At 42.8% G+C, this 19,867-nt stretch overlaps 1 protein-coding gene across 1 annotated transcript in view; it reads left to right on the top strand.

Annotated features, from left to right (window-relative positions):
• ZNF407 (zinc finger protein 407) overlaps window positions 1-19,867 on the top strand; it is a 436,284-nt gene that overhangs the window by 296,038 nt on the left and 120,379 nt on the right. Inside the window, exon 8 of the mRNA XM_080821149.1 lies at window positions 3,967-4,145. Within this exon, the coding sequence (XP_080677275.1) occupies window positions 3,967-4,145 (179 nt within the window). The remainder of the gene's footprint in view (window positions 1-3,966; window positions 4,146-19,867) is intronic.

Raw genomic sequence — 19,867 nt, 5'->3', positions numbered from 1 at the left:
ACACAAATAAGCTCTTTACATTAAAAATCAGTGTCAAAGTGAAGACATTGTTCAGACAAGCAGTCGTAATGACTGTGCCCGGCTGGCTTAACTGCTGTTATGCCTGGAGATTTAGCCATGACGCTGTTTGAAGCGACATCTTAGAGCCCCCCGCCTTCTCCTGTACCACCAGCCTTGCTTAGCACAACTTTGATTTGCCGTGTCCATCCCTACTCGCAAGTTCTGTTTGTCAGAAGGATGAGCATTTTCGGGCTAAATAGCGTTCAGAATTACTTACCAGAAGGTGTCCAATCTATTTATTGTTCCTCGAGTTTTGTGGCATGTGACGAGATGTTCTCGAATGCAGGGAGGAGCGTTTGCCTCTGCCTCCTTCAGGTGTTCTGCTGTGAAGCGCGGGGGCACAGTATGTCCTGGCTTTCACTTCTTAGCCTTCGATTGGAATAGTTTGATTTTGTAGATGCGCAAGGCTCATTTTTGTTCCCACGGAATGGGAGAAGATATTTGTTCCAGTATTTTAAAAAGTTTTCTGTGGCGCGACGTTAAAGGCAGAGGAACGGATTTTGATTGCATGCAGGGACGCGGCCGTCCGTGAAGTGTATGTATCTTTCCTATTGCAGACGGGCATTGGCTATTTTACATTCTTGTTAGCCTGTATTTAATCCTAATGTATTTAATTAGCACGTATTTGATTTAATTTAATCTTATCTTTTCGTGTGAAAGACAAAATTATTAAAATATAGATATACATACTTGTATTATACATAAAATATATGGGCAGTATATATAGTATAGAAAAAATGTGTGTGTGCATGTGTGTAGACCTGTGTGTATGAAGTGGCCCTTAATACCTTGTAAAATATCAGCGAACACAGCGCTTCTTTCTTGTTTTAGTCTCTATTTTTGAATAAAAAGAAGCCTCTCACCTTTTTAAATTCTCCCCCGCCTTCGCTTGCTTCACCGTTAGCCTCCTGATTGTTCGCTCCCACATGCTATTTAGGTACTAAGAGATGTTGGTTTATTTTTGTCCAAGACACACCCTTTCCAAAAACAAAATACTCTGTTTTGATGTCACCTCTTCAAGACCATCCCTGGAGATGAGGATCCGTTGCTTTATATTGTCTTGTGTTTCAGTATGTGTTACAGATTGAAGGTGGTGGGTTTGGTAATTCTGATTTCCTCACTTGATCAGGATTGTCTTTGATGATTTTTTTTCTTTTAATTTTATTTAATTTATTTTTTTTTCAGTGTTCCAGAATTCATTGTTTATGCCCCACACCCAGTGCTCCATGCAATCCGTGCCCTCCTCAATACCCACCACCTGGCTCCCCCAACTCCCCTCCCCCCTCCCAAACCCTCAGTTTGTGTCTCAGAGTCCACAGTCGCTCACGGTTCGTCTCCCCCTCCTGTGGTTCCACTGACTTGTCTTTGATCATTTTTGATGCCTCGCTTTTTCCATGAGGAAATAACGTCAGTGGTACCAGAGAGTGGACAGTCCTAATAACAGCGCCGATTGAACACAGTGGGGGCTGTTAGTTCTCACTTCACTCCCCAGTGTCTCTACACACGGGTGAGTTGAAGGGGTGTCATGGAACACCAATGGGAGATCTCCAGAATTACGGGACTGATCGGGAGCAGCTCACTCAGCTAGTGGGGGAATTCAAAACATGGTCCTCTTCCTTTTAATTGTCACAGAAGTGGACATGTGTTTCATCCACTCCCAGATGTTCTCCAGGTACTTTGTCAACGTGATGCTATTGTTCCAAGGATATTTATACAATCAAGAGACTCTACAACCTCCCCCTTTCCCTCGACTGTGCCTAGTATCGTTGATACGCTTACATGTAAGGATGGAGGTCTTAACCATTGATGGTCAGCTCGTCTCCTGGTGCTCCCCCCTTCTCTGTAGAATCTCACTGTCTCTGCCTCTAGGAGTTGTGTGATGGCCTCAGAGGTGCAGGCCAGTGGCCAGCACAGAGGACACGAGAGGTGCTTATTCAGTTTTTACTTAGTACAGTGATGATTAACAATAGGGATTTATAGAAAAAGCAAGTCTGGTAATTCAGTAGTGGCAAGAAAGAGATAAGCCGTATATGCATATTCTCACAAACGTAAGGTATATTTAGTCTAAGTTCTAAGAGAAACTGAGTATAAAGCTTGACAGAACCCTAGCCAAAGGCAAAGCTTATAGAAGCTGAAAAAAATCTCCGGTGTTCTGGTTCTTCTTATTTCTAAAGGTGTTTGTTGTTATGAAATTTTTAGTGGAAATAATATATAATCAAAGTATATTTGGAAAATGGAAGGGGCGTTGTGGTGTAGTCACATGCCCGTCTTGCTGTGCTTTCTGGTCCAGCTCTAGAGGGATTTTTCTGGTTTAATCTTTCTAACTCTGTACATAGTTGGGCCCGTGCTTTTCAGGACAGGCTCTGTCTGGGGATGGATGGGATTCAGCCCAAGCTTCTCCAAGGGGCTGGCTTGGATCCAGTTATAAGACTGTTTCTGTAATGCGGACGCCCGTTCACGAGGACAGTATTTGCATTTCCGCTTCATCCGGGTGTCTCTAGGAGAGGTCGTCCCTGTCCCTCCGCATCGGTGAGTGCTGTTGCTAGATCCGCTGTCATGAGCTCCACCTTGCTCTCCTGATACTCCTCCGTTCTCCTCTCCTCGTGCGTGAAGGGACGACGTGTGTACCGGCTCTCTGGATTTCTGATGTTGCCCTTACCTGTGTGTGATAGTGATAGGCACGATGCGGTTGTTGGGCTGTAACCATTCTCGCTTTCCTCACCAGTGTTCTTAGAGCACCTCCGGCGAAGTCAGCTGTGCGGAGTGTTACACACAAGTGTAATCCCACCTGAGTGTTGGGGCGCAGAGCCTCGCGAAGCTTCTGCGTAGGACCTTTCATGGTCTGGTGACATGTGAGATGGGTTTGCTAACTACCGTTTTCCTACCTTATTGGTCATGGAAGCTTCACTTCAGACAATTCCTGCAGGAATTTTGTGCTCGGCGGTACCCTCCAGAGATGCTGAGGATCCTGTTGCTTGATTTTTTCTTCTGGCATTTTATTTTGCTCTGTGGGAAATTTGAGGCCAGCCTGATTTTTTGTTTCTAGTTAAGTGGCCACCCTGTCCCCTTTCCCCGGCCAAGCTGCTAGTATCTGCAGTGCCCTTTTTAGTACTGTTCTAACAGAGACAAAGAAAGCAGCTGTGTTTGTGTCCAGAAAGGGTCTTGCTGTGCAGCGTCTGATGCCCAGACTCGCAGAGGGAAGAAGCAGCAGGTGGAAAAGTGCGCTTCCCGGAGCTCAGGCCTGGTCCCTGGCATCCGGGCACTTCAGGCCCTGCCCTTCTGAACTGGTAGGAGAACAGTCGGAGAGGACCCTCTCCCTACTTTCAGGACTAGCTGGCATGCGGAGGATGGGGCCTCCATTGTATCTTTCAGCCCCTCGCGCTTAGAAACCGACACCGGCGTGGCGAGCTCCCGGGCGCCCGACCCACTGCTGCTTTTCTGTCTTCACAGTGTTTTAGAGCTCACGTGACAGAACTTAAAAGCCACAGCTGCTTTGTTTCCTCAGTGCTCTAAATTCAGTGAGGCCCCAGTGCTTTTCTTTGTACCACTCCTCCCTGGTGGAAGGTGTGTTCTTGGGGTTAAGGAAACTCCTTCAGTGCCCTCAAGTGGCACCAGAATAATCTGATAGTATCATCGTAGAACCCGGGATTTTGTGCTTCAGGTTCCACATAGAACTGGATCACGAAGGTTAAAGACCAATCTAAAAATTAGCACCAGAGTTCACAGACACTACCAGCGTCATGGGATGACCATGTTACACGCGTGGAAATTACTGCACCAGGACAGCCCTCGACTGGGGCCTGGCCCACAGGAAGGCCTCCATACGTGTTAGCTCGTATCCTCGTCCGCAGTCTCATGGTGCTGATTCGACCTTAACTGGGGTTACTTTTCTTTCTTTCTTGGTAGGTCAAACTGTGCTGAAAACATCCGAAAGCACATTTTACACACTGGCAAACATGAAGGAGTGAAGATGTACAACTGCCCTAAGTGTGACTACGGAACGAACGTGCCTGTGGAGTTCCGGAACCACCTGAAGGAGCAGCACCCCGACATCGAGAACCCGGACCTGGCTTACTTGCATGCTGGTAAGGGCCCGCACTGTGAACGTAGTGTCATTCATCCCAAGTGTGAGGATACCGTTTGTCCATTACTGTCATTTATTTTCACACAGTAGAGCATGTGAGAGTATCATCTGCTTCAAGACCTGGAAAAGCGCATTCCGGGCTCATCCCACCCAGCTGTGAAAACGGGTCTTTTCTGTCCTGTGTCGTCAAGAACACATACGACAAAATAATCCTCCCAGGACAGTAAAGTTAGTCACAGTGAATAGTCAACAGTTGGTTGACTAAAACGATAGCAGTTGTTTGAACTCCACGTTTTGACTAATTGGTAACAGTTTTTAAGTTTTTTTCAAAAAAGGTTGGTGATGTACAGCGTTATGCCCTATCCCCGTGCACACTGTCCTGGGGTGAGTTCCCGGAGAGGGAGACCACAGGCCCCGGGGCATGAGTTGAGCAGTGAACGTCAGCCCCATTCCCTTATTGAGTGACTCCGGGCCTATTGTGTACCCCTCTGCCTGGTGGGGACAGTAAGGGCTTGTTAGCATAGCATGTCACCATCTGCACCAGTGTGTGCACATCACTCGTGTCCCAGAGATTAGGAGGGACTTGTCCACAGTGTGAGGGGCACAGGGCTGAGGGCACAGGCTGGCCGCTTGGTCTCATGACACTGGGTCAGTGGCCAGACCTCATGTCTGGAAGCCTGGAGACGCGGCCCCGGGAGGGCTCAGCACATCCATCCCTGTGTGTAGCCCAGCGTGCTGTTTAAGGAACAAGCAGCCTTCCTCAAGTGTGGAGTTCCTGCTGTGCAGAGCAGCAGGGGGATGCGTGACAAGTGTGAGGACGTGTTGGAGGAAGCGCTTACCCTGAACGAGATTTACAGAGAGTTCCAGAACGTAGGCCAAGCAGGACTGTCCTTCAATAATGCCAGCTGATACAGGGAATGTTTTAGGCAAATGGGATCAGTTAGAGCCACGCGAAAACTCTCCTTTCCATACTGGGCCTGTGACCTCCAGCAGGCCAGCCTCGTCACGCCTCGGGTTCCTCCTCTGTAAGTCTCTGTGGCAGCATCTGTTTTCAGGGTCATTGTGAGGAGTGAAAAAGCTTATGGCCAAGCCCAGTACCTTTTACGCCTGCCTAGAAGGAGCAATGCAGAAGGGCTGGTGGGTCATGGTGCTGATGCTGGACGTGTGACCATAGTGTTTGAAAGTCATGGGAAACCCTCCCCATTTGCCAAATGTGTAAGTAGAGTTTGCTAAGATAACATTTACATTAAAAGAAATGGAACTTAATGAATGATTTGAGTTAGAAAAATATTCTTACTTATTCGTTGTTAGTACATTTGGCAGTTTAAGGTTATTACTTGTTTTTTGCTGATGTGTTCTTTCAGATTTCTGTGCATGCGCATATGACTGGCTTTTTAAGCAGTGGTAGAATGTCTGTTGTTGTCATCTGTGTTGTGTCCAGGGCTGTTTTTGAAAAACAAAAACACAGGTTGGTATTCCTTGCATGTTGGTGAGGTTGTTACCGAAATGTTTTGAACTGGGCCGTTTATAGCTTTAGCACAAGAACAGATAAAGTCCAACTGCAGTGTCTTCGGACCATCAGTTCCTATGGGTTCTTCCTTAAGTTGAGTCACGACCAAACCGAGGCCAGAAATACTGCCTGTGGAGGGAGGCGCTTCAGTAGCCACCAAGCAAAATGACCTAAATTGACGCCGGGTGTCAGGAAAGTACCGGTTTTCAGGAGAGCCCCGCTGCGCCTCCTTCTCAGGGTGCAGTGGCAGTGACTTCTGTCTCTCCATTGCACCAGCTGGACATTGCAAATGGGTCGTTTCCCTAAAAAGTCCTTACAACTTTCCGATGAGCACCGGCCGGAGGAGGAGGAAACTAATTGCAGGGCATGGACGCACATTCCGTCTGTGGCTCCGCACAGCCTGCGTGGCCCGCGCCGTCGCTGCCCCAGCTGTGCCAATGTTCCCTGGAGAGGTGTTTTGAGATATTATTAGTATGAGACAAGTTGCAGGAAAACTTAGTCTAGTTTCTTTGTGTATGTGTGTGAAGCTCACCTGCATATGGTCCTGGTTTTCGGTTTGTATTTGGATTCTGTTTGAAACTATTTTCCGCGGAAGCCACCGTAGCGAGCGTCCCTCCAGACCACACCCATGTGGAGGCCGTGGGAGGTCTGTCATCGGTGCCCCCCTGGGCCTGGCACTCACGCTCTCTGGTAGTATTTTTGCTTTGATACACTTGGCTCGGTTAAGAGAAAACTTTAAAAAGGTCAAGTTTTTTAGACTGACGGAATTTCAAACCTTGTGATTGTTCATCGTCTGCAGTACCTGCAGGGCTGTGGGAAAGGAGCTTTCCTCGGTCTGAAGTAAGACACTGAACTGAGCTGCTGCGGCGCCTCATTCTGCACCGTCTGGTGGTGGAATGAGGCACCGCACCTGCTGAACCCATGCTGGGCGGGCGGTACCGGGACGGGTCCCGCGGCGGCATGAGGGTTTTGTGCAAGAGTGGTTTCTGGCCTGGAAGGGTACCATCCGCCGGGTTCTCTGTCTACACTGTCCGTGTGCTGAGCGTCTCGTAACCCGGCATTCGGGGAAGCACATTGTGCTGTTCTTGTAATAAAGGGTTGAGTTTTAAATCTACCCAAAAACAGATGAACAAACTCACTCTGGTCCTCACATGGTTCTACCACGTGTATCAAACATCCGAAAGACCAGTAGGAGGGACACATTAAACAATGGCCATGGGAAGTGCCATTTGGGGTATTTTCAATTTTAGTTGAGGTAGTATTTGGAAATTTATATGCTCAAGTAAGGAAGACAACTCTGGGGAAAGAGGCTTTGCTGTGATGGTGCGCTTCCCCGAGTGGGGGACTCGAACACGTTCCTGAAGTCCTGGAGGTGGTGTGACTTAGCCAGAGTTCCCTGGAGGCCGGGTCACGCCCTGGTGCGCCATGCCATAAGGTCGCAGCCCTCTGCGTGTCCTCATATGCAGAGTTAGGGACGTTCTGTGCTCCTGGGGGCATGTAGGCGTGGCCTTCAGGAGAGGCTAGATCTGAACCTCAGCCCCATTCCCTTATCGAGTGACTCCGGGCCTGTTGTTTACCCCTCTGCCCAGTGGGGACAGTAAGGGCTGTTAGCACAGTGTGTCACCCTCTGTACCAGGTGATGTGGTGTGTGCGCAGTTACATGCACCCGTACTGCGCATCCAGTGTCTCCGGCGCTTCTGTGGGTGTTTCGTGGTCTCACCTCTCAGTGACTTTCAGCAACTGAACAAATGATTTTGGTATCGTTTCTCATTTCATACTCCAGAGAATTAAAGGCTCTATGTGAGCTCTAATTTTGGTTATAGCTGTGTTCGAAAAACAGATAAAAGTGGTGATTTTTAAAATAAAAGTTGATTATTTAAAAATGTATTCGTTCATTTCCAGGCATTTGGGGATTTTTCTAGTTCTCTTCTTGCTAACTATTGAAAGAGTAATATAAATCGATTTCTAGCTTCCATCTACTATGCTTATAGAGCATAATACTGAATATTTTCAATCCTTTGAAATTTGTTTATGCTTTCTTTGTGCCCAGCATTTGGTTAGTTTTGGTAAATGTTTGAGACATTCTAGAAAGGAGCATAAATAATGGTGCTGTTTGGTGTGTATTCTGTGCTCCCTACACATTGCTTAACACCGAGTTTTTCACTGTGCTGTTCGATTCCCTGCATTCTTACATGGTTTCATGCTACCTCTGTCAGCTGCGAAGAGGGGTGCCATGCTATGCCACCCGCTATGATTGCGGATTTGTCTGCGTTCTCTCTTTTTTTAATTCTCTTACTTTTGGCTTTACGTATTTCAGAGATCCATCCCTGACTACTCAGAACTTTAATATTATTTCATACACATCTTCCACTATCATAAAGAAAATGTATATATTCCTTATAATCACGAAATGTGCCTTTTTGTCTGTCGTAGTGCTTCTTGCCGTCGCTCTGTGTCTCATAATGGTGTAGCTACATCAGCTTCTTTACAAACTGCATATAGAGCTGCATTTGGTTTTTTGATCTGCTGTGACAGTTTTAATATTTTACATGAAATAGTCTTTTACTTTTGTACTTGTACTTTATATCATCATTAATACCTTCATCATGATCCAAGGCAGAAACTACCCAAATCTCCATCCAGCAGAATGCACGGAAGGCTGTGTGGTCACTGAGTGCCCTGTGGCCGCGAAAAAAAGCTGTAGGGAAATCTCACGCTCGTAGAGTTAGATGCACTAAAGCTTTTCTAGATACATGTTTTTTTTAAAACATAATTTATTTGCTTCCTGTATTTCTAGAGAGATTCATTTAGGTCCATTCTAGATCCACTGCGATGACACTTTACAATCATATTAATCCCCACAAAACCGACATCAAATTAAAAGTTGCCAGAATTCTGTCATTGTACATTATAATTTTTTTCTCTTTAGTGAAACCCATTTCACCCCACAAATGATCTTTATTTGACCTTTATATCACCAACTGCTTGTCTGCCATCCCCGTTACTGAAACATCAGCTTGGTTGGTGTTTGTTCACTGCGCCCGGAAAGGGGATGAAAGACGCTCCGTGTTTGCAGTGCACGTGACCTTCTGTGGGACGTGGGGGCTGGTCAGGGACAGCCCCTGGAGGAAGGGAGGATGAAGGTCAAGGGGGCCACGAAGAAGGTGCAGGGAAGCACGTGCGGCTCTCGGGATTGTGACAAAGAAGGAAACAAGAGATGGTTCTCTCTCGTGAATGCCAGGCCGGCACCTTGGAGACCGTGCTTGCCTCTGAGGTAGTGCTTGCTGCTGCCAGATGCGAGCCCGCAGGACGGGGCGGCCTGGCCATACTCTGCACCATGACCATGATGTCGCCTTAGTTCCTTCACCTTTCCCCTGAGAAGCTGGGACTTTAAGTGTCGGAAATGTGCCTGCGTTTGTTTAAAGGTGAGATCAAGTGATGGTCTCTATTCAAGAGAAATTAAGTGTTAAGTGATGACATGGTATTTTCTCTCATTCCTTCGTTTTCTACTGTTACAGGGTTTTTAAAAAAAATTATATAAATTGATGTGATTTTCATCAGTTCTTATATATTAAGACTTAATCATTTAAAAATGTACATTAGGTCACCTGTCCTGTGCAGTGTGATAGCCCACATATCTACTGTAGTCTCTCCACAAACTGGGATATTCGTATTGTTCCTTAAGATAATCGGTTTTTTAATTCTGAAAACATGTATTATTTAATTGTATCCCATAGCATTTTCCTCCTACCTAAGTGTAAGAGTAAGAATGTGAAAGTTCGGTTCTTCCCAAACTTCACGTCCTTCCTCTTTGCAGTGCTAACCAGTCCATACCATTTAAACTCTAAGGACACTTAACGGCTTCCTTGATTCTCCGTGCGCGCGCTGCTGCATGTTCGGGCGGCCTGGATTCCGGGTTCTGCCCTGGAGCCCCGTGCTTCACCTGTCACGGTTAAGATACAACAGCTGTAGCCTTTTGTGTCTTAACCATTCCCTCTCATTTAGCGGAATATTCAAATTTCCTCATAGAAAAGATTTTCTTCATCATTAATTAAAAACATTAGTGTTCTGATCCACAGAGCCTTGTAGGATGTAGTTTTCCCCAGATTGTGGGGCCTTCTATTTTTAACCCCATTACTTTCAGCCCCTTTTGTTAGTTGGTGCTCTGACACATGTCATGACATTTTGTACAATAATTCATTTTATGAAGAGGTCCAAAAATCTCAGAAAATCCTGACAGTGTCTCATTGGTTCTCCTTACATAAACCAATTATTACTTCAACCTAAAAAGGAACGAAATTTTTTCTGACATGATTGCCTTTGGTAAATCCATGCTGACTCACTCCTATTAAATTGTACTTCTCCAAATGTATCATTAAGCTCATCCATAAGTATCATCTCAAATTTATTTCCTAATATAGATGTTAGACTAGCAGCTCTATAATTTTCAGCCTCTCCCCTCTCTCTTTATAACCTTCAGACTGGGTTCCTTGTTTTCCAGGCTCCTGGTATTCCACCACTGACAAAAGACTTCCTAAAATAATTAACAGTTCAACAGTTTGATTCTTTACCCTCAGACATCACCCATGGGTTAATTTACTGTTTTTCGTAACTGCCGCTAACCGTCTTTGTTCCCGTCTACCTCCTCTCTGTGTTCTGGCACCTTCTGGCGCTGTGCTCCGTGTCCATCCTGGCGTAGCGGGTTCGAGTAGCTGGCTTTTCTCTCGGCTCTCCTCTCACTCTCAGTCCTGTTGGATTTCCTGAGTTTAGAGCGAACTACCCCACGTACTGTATAGCTGGGCTGGGGGGTGCGGCGAGGAGTGCTAAAGCAGGGGTGTTCTCATCAGCCAGCTTTTCTCGGTAATCCACCTGCTCTCCAGGATCCGCTCATTTGCCAGATGATAAACAGATCCTCTCCGCTCATCCCTGTTTCTCTTTTATTGAATAATATACTGAAATATGTTTGTTTGCTAAACCTCCTAAGTATACATTTTAAAATGTTTTTAATTCGATCTGCTTAGGAAGGAATGTTCTGGCTCTTCTTTGGTATGTCCAAGAATATACCCCTGCTTATCCCCGTGGAGCAGGGTTAAGACCAGACGTGCTTCTTTCCTTCGGTCTGGTCCGCGCTTCTGCCGCCTGCTTCCCGCGGCCCCGCTGCCATCGGGCGTGCTGGCCTTCCGGGAGTCCTCCCCCTGCCTCCTCCTGCGAGCACGGGAGCTGGAAACGGAATCCGTCTCTGTGGGTTCATGAAATTATTATCGTGAAGCCTTAACGTTTTGGAGTTTTAAGACTTCAGATAATCTGAAAACATGAGCTAGGAAGTAACATATACTAAATAAAATGAGCCACCACGGTAAATGTTTTCACGGATGTACAGGGCCTGGCAGATGGCACGGGGGTCAGTCAGATGAACTCGGTTGTAGTGTCCTGACTCCGTGGCTGTCAAGACATGTGACGTTAAGCGAGTCACTCAGCCATTCTGTGTCTGTGTTCTCTGACGCAAGGTGTGTGACCCTGGTTAGCCTTTCTTTTGACTATCGGATTAAATAATGCATATGGAAAAGCTTTGAAAATTATTATTGATACTGAGATTCTCTTTAAAAAAAAAAGATAGCAGGCTTTGTTATTGCCCTTTAGTAGTAGGAAGTTAGAAGAAAATGACTGAAATGATTTCTTTGCATTTATTTGAAGTTGCTACAAAGAGTAATGAACCTTTTAACCATATATGTGTTAGTAGGTATCCGTATATCAGCATGATGTTCTGAGCGTGGAGCTAAAGTTAGGGCTAGACAAGGTCTTTATATAGCTTTTTCTCAGAGTGGAAACATCACTTCATTTATTCGAATTATTTCTATTCTTTGTTATTTAGTATACGTTACATTTTTAAAACTGTTTTTGTAAATGAGTATGACGCTGAGGTAACGCCCTTTCTGTTGCATATTTCAACATTCTATAGAGTCCTGCATGGTAGTCACAACATTCAAAATAAAATCAGGGTCCACAATTAAAATACAGCTTTTGTTAGTAAACACCTCCTACAGTTGACTGAAGGTAATCTGAAATTCATGTAAATCCACTCAGTTAATCATTTCTGATGGATCTCGGGCCCTCAGAGCACTCAGGCTCATCCCCTAGCTACATGATCTTAGAAGTTTTAAAGTGAGGTTTAATTTTTTTTTTTTTTCCCAGAAAAGAACTCCATGCTCTGCTTTCTTGGGAGGGCTGGCCAAGTGTAATTAGCCTGTGTAATTCAGAGCCACAGTAAAACTTCCTCCTGGGCTTCTTTCCTTGCCGCCACAAGGTTATGTAGGCACAGGACAATGCTAACCTCATCAGCAGGCAAAATTGTGTTCTTATCTAGGCAAAGATTTACAACATTCATGAGCAGAATTCTGAAAGTTAAAATAGTTAAAGAGGAAAAAAAAAAAGAAAACAAAATTGTGATCTTATCCCCCCCTGACAACTTCATTTATCAAAATTTTAAGGGGGAAAAATTGATTGTGGAAAGTTATAGGGGATACAGTACGATTTTATCAGGTAATTGATGTGGCTTTTACTTATATAGAGACCTTTTATCACCTGTTTAATTCAATATCGTTTATATATTTTAAGAATTTACACACCCTCACATTTATATCTTGACCCCGACTAACATGCAATTTCATATGAGAGAAACAAGGCAGGCGCTGGCAGGTCTTACTGCTGATAGCGCACAGCCGTCATTGTTTCTGTCGAAACCCTTTATGGAAGAAGAATGGAACAGCTTCTTCAAATTATAGGGGAAGCTTAGGAATACTATTTAATTGGTATTGAAATCTAGCTCAGAAGATGTAAAATGTACATTATCAATCATTCGCAAATATATTTATTTCTGGTTTTTTGAGCAAAGTTAGCGCTAACAGGTTTTCCTTGTTTTGAGTTTTTATTTTGAAATAATTTGGAGCTTACAGAAAAGTTGTGAAAACAGGGCAGAGTTCCCAAATATCCTTTGCCCCACTTCCCCGAATTTGAGTGTCAGATGTAACCGTGGCAGGATTACCGAAACGGAAGACACTAGTGTCCGTGCAAGACCATCCGCTGAGCCACATCTTTCATTCACATCTCACCAGGTCCCCTTCCTGTCGTTTTTCTTTTTCCAGAGCTCAGCTCCGGGGCTGACGTACGCTCTAGTTCTTGTGTCTCTTCAGTCTTTCAGCCTCTTACAACCCTGATTCTTCTAATGAATAGGGATCAGTTCTTCTGCAGAATGTTCTTTGTTTTCCACTAGTCTCACGTTTACTCATGATTTGGCTAAGGTTCTCTAAGCATCTCCCAGAGTAGACATGCAGCATGTCAGGGTGCATTATGGCGGATGGTGTAAACTGGACCCATTGAGTGAGGTGGTGTCTCCATATTTCTCCACTACAGACCTACTGTTTTCTCCTTTTTAATTAATACACATCTCCAGAGAGATACTTCAGATTATGCAAATAGCCTGTTTCTCCTCAGGCATTTGCCCACTAATTTTGACATTCATTAGTGGATCTTGCCTACAACAGGATCTGTGGAGTTTTAGCGGTAATACTCTTTCCCTCGTTCCTTCTGCGTTTAATTGGAATTCTTCTTTAAGGGGTATCTGTCCCTTCACTCCCAATTATTTTTTATTCAATTTATTTTTGCCAGTGTGGATCTCTTGTACTCTGTGGTTTACAACTGAGAATAGTCAGATTGCTCGAGCGTCGGCCATCATGAGCTCCTTCCAGCAGGCGTCTGCGTCCTTTCGGGGTGCCCCATCCTTTCAGGAACATCACTTTACTTTCTAGTACTGCAGTGTGCTCCAGGCTTCTCTGGTGGTTTGCCTGCCTCGATCCTGAAATCATTGTTTTCTTTAAGCAGCTTTGGTTTCTTTCATTGGAGAAGGGTGTTTAGAAACCAAGATCCACACACTGTGTATACTCAGTGCTTCTGTGCACTCTTGGCTTGTGGGCTTTTTCAGCAGGCAGAAGGAGGAAATGGATGTGTGCATGCTAGCCCCTGCATTCGCATAAATCCAGTTTTATTGATCTAAAACATAAGTTATCTTAGACCTAAATATGGTAGCTTAAACTATAACACCTGTAGAAGAACACACACGAACAAATCTTTGTGACCTTCGATTAGGCAATAGTTTTTTGGATATGACACCAAAACCACAGGCAATAAAAGAAAAAAATAAATTGGACTTCATCAAAATTAAAAACTTTTGTGCCTCAAATGACACCATCAAGAGGATGAAAGGAAAACCTACAAAAATGAAAAAAAAATATTCTGCAGATCTATCTGATAAGGGACTTCCATCTAGAATATATAAAGAACCCTTGAACTTAGCCATATCAAGGCAAAAAACCCAATTTAAAAACAGGCAAAGGATCTGAATATCCATTTTTCCAAAGAAGATACAAAAATGGCCAGTAATCACATGAAAAGATGTTCAACATCATTGTTAGGGAAATGCAAATCAGCACCACAAGGACATAGGGCATCTAGGTTGTTTACCCTCTTGGCAATTAAGTAAATAGAGCTGCTGTTAACATTCACATATAGGTTTCTGTGTGGCTGCGAGGTTTCATTGATCTTGGGTAAATTCCTGGAAATGAGATGCCTGGACAATGCAGTATGTGTGTATTTAACCTGTGGAGGCAGCTGTGAAGCTCTTTGCCAGAGCCTGTACGTCTGGCATTTCTGCCAGCTGTGAATTTCTGGTCGCTCTGCACCCTCAGAAGCACTTAGGATTGTCGGGTTTTCTAGGTCATTCTGATGGAAGTTTAGTGGTAGTTAGTGGTTTCAATTTGTATTTGATCACTACCAATGTTGATTGTCAGTGCTTGTTTGCCATCTGTGTATTTTCTTTGATGAAGTGTCTTTTGAAATAGTTTGCCCCTTTTCTCATTGGGTTACTGAGTTCTAGGAGTTTTTAGTATGTTTTTGATACAAGGCCTTTATCAGATAGATGATTTTCAAATATTTTCCTTCATGTTGTGACTTGGCTTTTTTTCCCTCTTAACACTGTCTTTCACAGAAAAAACTTTTTTTTTTTTTTTAAAGATTGTATTTATTTATTTGACAGAGAGAGAGCACAAGTAGGCGGAGCGGCAGGCGGGGGGGGCCAGGGGGAAGCAGGCTCCCTGCTGAGCAGAGAGCCCTACGTGGGATTCAATCCCAGGACCCTGCGATCGTGACCTGAGCCAAAGGCAGAGGCTTAATCTTGATTGAGCCCCCTAGGTGTCCCAGAGAAAACATTCTAATGCAGTAGCTCCTGCCCCCATATCCGTAGTTTTGCTTTCCACCGTTCCGGTCAACCGCGGCCCGCCGTGATGTCAGCAGATGACCCTCCTTCTGATGCCTCATCGGAAGGTCCTTCGTAGCCTAGCACAGCTTTGTGAAGCCCATGTCGCTCATCCATGTACATTTTATCATCTCACAGCATCTCAAAGAGAGAAGGGGGAGTACGGTACAATGAGGTTTTTTGAAATAGAGAGAAACCACATTCACGTGACTTTTATTACAGTATATTGTTATAATTGTTCAATTTTATTATTAGTGGATGTTAATCTCTTACTGTGCCCAATTTATAAATTAAACTGAAATGTAGGTAGGTAGGTATGGCAATACAGTGGTTTCGGGCATCCGCTAGGGTTCTGGGAACATGTGTCTTGTGCGTAAGAGGGGACTACGGTATTCATGAAGTTCAGTTTATTGACGGTTTTCCTTATGGTTTGTACTTTTCGTGTGTTATCTAAAAACTGTGCATAACGCAAGTTACAAAGATTAAGTCCTGTATTTTCTTCTGGAAGCTTTATGTTTTTGCACTTATTTTACATATATTTATATCCATGATCTATTTCGAGTCAAATTTTGGATAATATGAGGTACAAGTTGAGGGTTTCGTTTTGGTTTGGTATATTTTTACATGTAAGCATCTTTTTTTTTTTTCATTTTTGAGGAACATTTGTTGAAAACCTTATGCCTTTTGCTTTTGTTGAAAATCAATTGACAGTACTTCTTTGAATCCATTTCTTTCCTCTCTACCACCATAGCAGTTTCTAAAATTAAGCATGTGTGGGTCTTTTTGTTTGTTTCAAGTTTTTATTTGAGTTCCATTTAGTTAACGTATAGTATAGTATTGGTTTCAGGTGTAGAATTTAGTGTTTTATCCCTTACATACAACACCCAGTGCTTATCACAACAAGTGCCTCCTTAATGCCCATCCCTCATGTAGCCCCACCCACCCACCACCTCCCTTCCACACCCCATAGCTTGTTCTGTATAATTCAGGGTCTGCTTTATGGTTCGCATGTCTCTCCCCCACCATGTTCACCTGTTTTGTTTCTTAGATTCCACATACAAGTGAAATCATACGGTATTTGTGTTTCTCTGACTGACTTATTTCTCTTAGCATAATATATCTAGCTTCTTCCATGTCATTGCAAATAGCAGGATTTTGTTCTTTGTGATGGCCAAGTAATGTTCCCGTGTGTGTGTGTGTGTGTGTGTGTGTGTGTGTGTGTGTGTCCCCTCCACCATCTTTATCCATTCATCGATGGACATTTGGGCCCTTCCCACAGTGTGTCTCTTGTTGATAATGCTGCTGTAAACATCGGGCTGCATATATCCTTTCAAATCAGTATTTTTGTGCCCTTTGGGTAAATACCTAGTTATGCAATTGCTGAGTTGTGGGGTAGTTCTATTTTTAATTTTTGAGGAACCTCTATACCGTTTTCCAGAGTGGCTGCACCAGTTTGCATTCCCACCAACAGGGTAGGAGGTCTCCCCTTTCTCTGCATTCTGGTCAATGTTTGTTGTTTCCTGTGTTAATTTTAGCCATTCTGACAGGTGTAAGGTGATATCACATTGTAGTTTTGATTTGCATTTCCCTGATGATGAGTGATGTTGAGCATCTTTTCCTGTGTCTGTTGGCCATCTGGATGTCTTCTTTGGAAAAATTCATCTTTTCTGCCTATTTCTTAACTGGATAATTTGTTCTTTGGGGTGTTGAGTTTGATACATCCTTTATAGATTTTAGATAATAATCCTTTATCAGATATGTCATTTGCAAATATCTATTTCCATTAAAAGGTTGCATTTTAGTTTCCTTTGCTCTGCAGAGGCTCTTTATCTTGATGAAGTCCCAGTAGTTCATTTTTGCTTTTGTTTCCCTTGCCTCTAGATTCGTGTCTAGTAAGAGGTTCCTATGGCCAATGCCAAAGAGGGTGCATCAATTCTATTTACAATTGCACCCAAACCCTTAAGATACCTAGGAATAAACCTAATCAAAGAGGTAAAAGATCTATACTCTGGAAACTCTATAGCCCTTATGAAAGAAATTGAAGATGACACAGGAATGGAAAACCATTCCAATTCCATGCTCATGGATGGGAAGAACAGATATTGTTAAAATGTCTATACTTCCCAAAGTAATATACCCATTTAATGCAATCCCTATCAAAATACCACCAGCATTTTTCACAGAGCTAGAATGAACAATCCTAAAATTTATATGGAACCACGGAAGGCCCTAAATAGCCAAAGGCATCTTGAAAAAGAAAAGCAAAGCTGAAGGTGTCGCAATTCCGGACTTCAAGTTATATTACAAAGCTGTCGTGATGAAGACAGTATGGTACTGGCACCAAAACAGACACAATAGATCACTGGAACAGGATGAGGAAACCAGAAATGGGCCCACAGCTATATGGAAAATTTAAGAGCAGGATAGACTATCTAATGGGAAAAAAAGACAGTCTCTTCAACAAACAATGTTGGAAAAAATGGACAGCTCCATGCAAAAGAATGAAGCTGGACCACTTTCTTACACCATAGAAAAAGATAAATTCAAAATGGATGAAAGACCTAAATGTGAACAAGGAAACCGTCAAAATCCTAGAGGAGTTCACTATCTTTTTCTTATTAGCTAAGAAGTCACTTTAATAATTTACTTCTAATATCTCACACCCATTAGAATAGTTACTATCAAAAAAAAAATAAAATAGTGTTGGCAAGGATGTAGAGAATTTGAAACCTTTGTGCACTGTTGGGAATTTAAGATAGTATAGCTGCTATGGAAACAGTATAGTGGTTCCTCAAAATATTAGAAATAAAACTACCAAATGATCCAGCATTCCCACTTCTGAGTATATGTGCAAAAGAAATGACAACAGATCACACACATAGCAATATTATTTGCCATAACCAAAAGAAACAACCCACGTGCCCATCAACAAATGAATGGATAAGGAAAATATATAATATATAATCTGTAAATTATATTATGTAATTATCAATATAACTGTACCTCATTATAAATTACATTATATATAATAAGTGTATAATTATATAATACATACATTAGAATATTATTCAGACTTAAAAGGGAAATTCTGGGGCTCCTGGGTGGCTCAGTCATTAAGCATCGGCCTTCAGCTCGGGTTGTGATCCCAGAATCCTGGGATCAAGCCCTACATTGGGCTCCCTGCTCGGCGGAAAGCCTGCTTCTCCCTCTCCCACTCCCCCTGCTTGTTTTCCCTCTCTCACTGTGCCTGTCTCTGTCAAATAAATAAGGAAAATCTTTAAAAAAAAAAAAAAAGAAATTCCAGCACATGCCACAACATAGATGAACCTTGAAGATATTATGCTGAGTGAAATAAGGCAGACAAAAGAGAAAAATACTGTATGATTCCTCGTATATGAATATGAGGTCCCTCAGGTAGTCAAATTCATAGGAACAGGAAATAAAATGGTGGCTGTCAGAGGCTGGGGAGAGGGGGCATGAGGAGCTGTTGAGTAAGTCCACTTTCATTTTTGCAAAATGACAAAGTCTGGAGTATGATTATCCAACGGTGAATATACTTAATATCACTGAACTGTACACTTTAAGGTGGTTAAGATGGTAAATTTTACTTTATGTGTATTTTACCACAGATAAAAACTTTTTAAATTACAAGTACAAAAAATTATACTTATTTCTTCTCTATTTCCTGCATGGACGCATAGCAGAAGATATTAAATAGGCATCTCTGTTCGTGTGGGGTGATTAGGGAAGGGAGTTGATTGGGATGGGAAAATGAAAATGGGGAAGTTAATACAGAAATTATACTAATTGGCTTGAGACTCTAAAATTAAATAGACCAAAAAGATGTCATATGATACATGTTAATCAGCATCTGAAATATATAAATCAATTGAGTAAATTTGCAAAGTTAATTTATTCAGGAAAAGTATGAAGAACCAAGCTGTTTCAGCTTATGCAGACATGCTTACACTTTATTTTTCCTTTTTTTTCTATTTCTAAGATTAAAAACACTTAAATACATTCTTTTAATAGATGGAAATCTATCACAGTAAAGTAGTCCCTTAAATCACCTAATAGCTTTTATTGCAGCAGAACATAGCGTGGGCCCCAACTGGATAAAAATCATACTTTTGATGGCTGGTCTTGATACTTCTTAAAAAGCTCCGCTCAGACAGGTTCACTCTTGTCACCGCTATTAGTGCCATTTGGTGAGTAGCTTGTCAATGTGATTGGCACAGAGTCATTCTTTCATCTTGAGAAAAATCATAATTTTAATGCATGCTTAAAATAAAAACCTCATGTGAGTGACTTCCTGTTTATAAAGGAAAAGGCAAGACTCCTTTGCAATTAGTATAGATTCTTCACGTTGCGTGGAATGTAAAATGTGATCTTCTTTTTTTGGGAGAGAACTCCTTTTGCAGAACTGCCTTTCAGGATTTCCCGCACTCTTGTTGTCTGGCTCATGAAGTTAGAATGGACTGTAATATCGGTTCCTTTCCAGATGTCGGCCGGGGCAGACCCGGATTCTGTTGGCTCTAAACCGAATCTGCGTCTCACACTAATGAATTAGATCCTTGAATCTTGGAGTAAGGTTTATGTCATTAAGTCTCTTTTAGTGATAAATGTCTTGCAGTATTAAATAAGTTAATATTTGTGAAGTACTTAAAATAGTGCCTGGCATATATTAAGTGCTCTATAAGTATTTAATTAATAAAATATTGAACTGAAATTACTCTATGTCTTCTGGGTTCTTCTAAATTGTGCCAGTAGGTGCTGCTCTTGAGTGACAAGAGTGGATATTCCAGGTTATATTTTATATTAATAGGTGGCCTGGATTGATGGCATGACTTGCATATTCATGTTTATATACCTTGGTCTCATGATTAGAAACAAGACTGTTTCTAAT

Source organism: Martes martes (assembly GCF_963455335.1).
Source record: "Martes martes genome assembly, chromosome: 13".
Taxonomy (NCBI): domain Eukaryota; kingdom Metazoa; phylum Chordata; class Mammalia; order Carnivora; family Mustelidae; genus Martes; species Martes martes.
The sequence above is the reverse complement of the archived record's forward strand: the minus strand, read 5'-3'. Positions and strand labels throughout refer to the sequence as shown.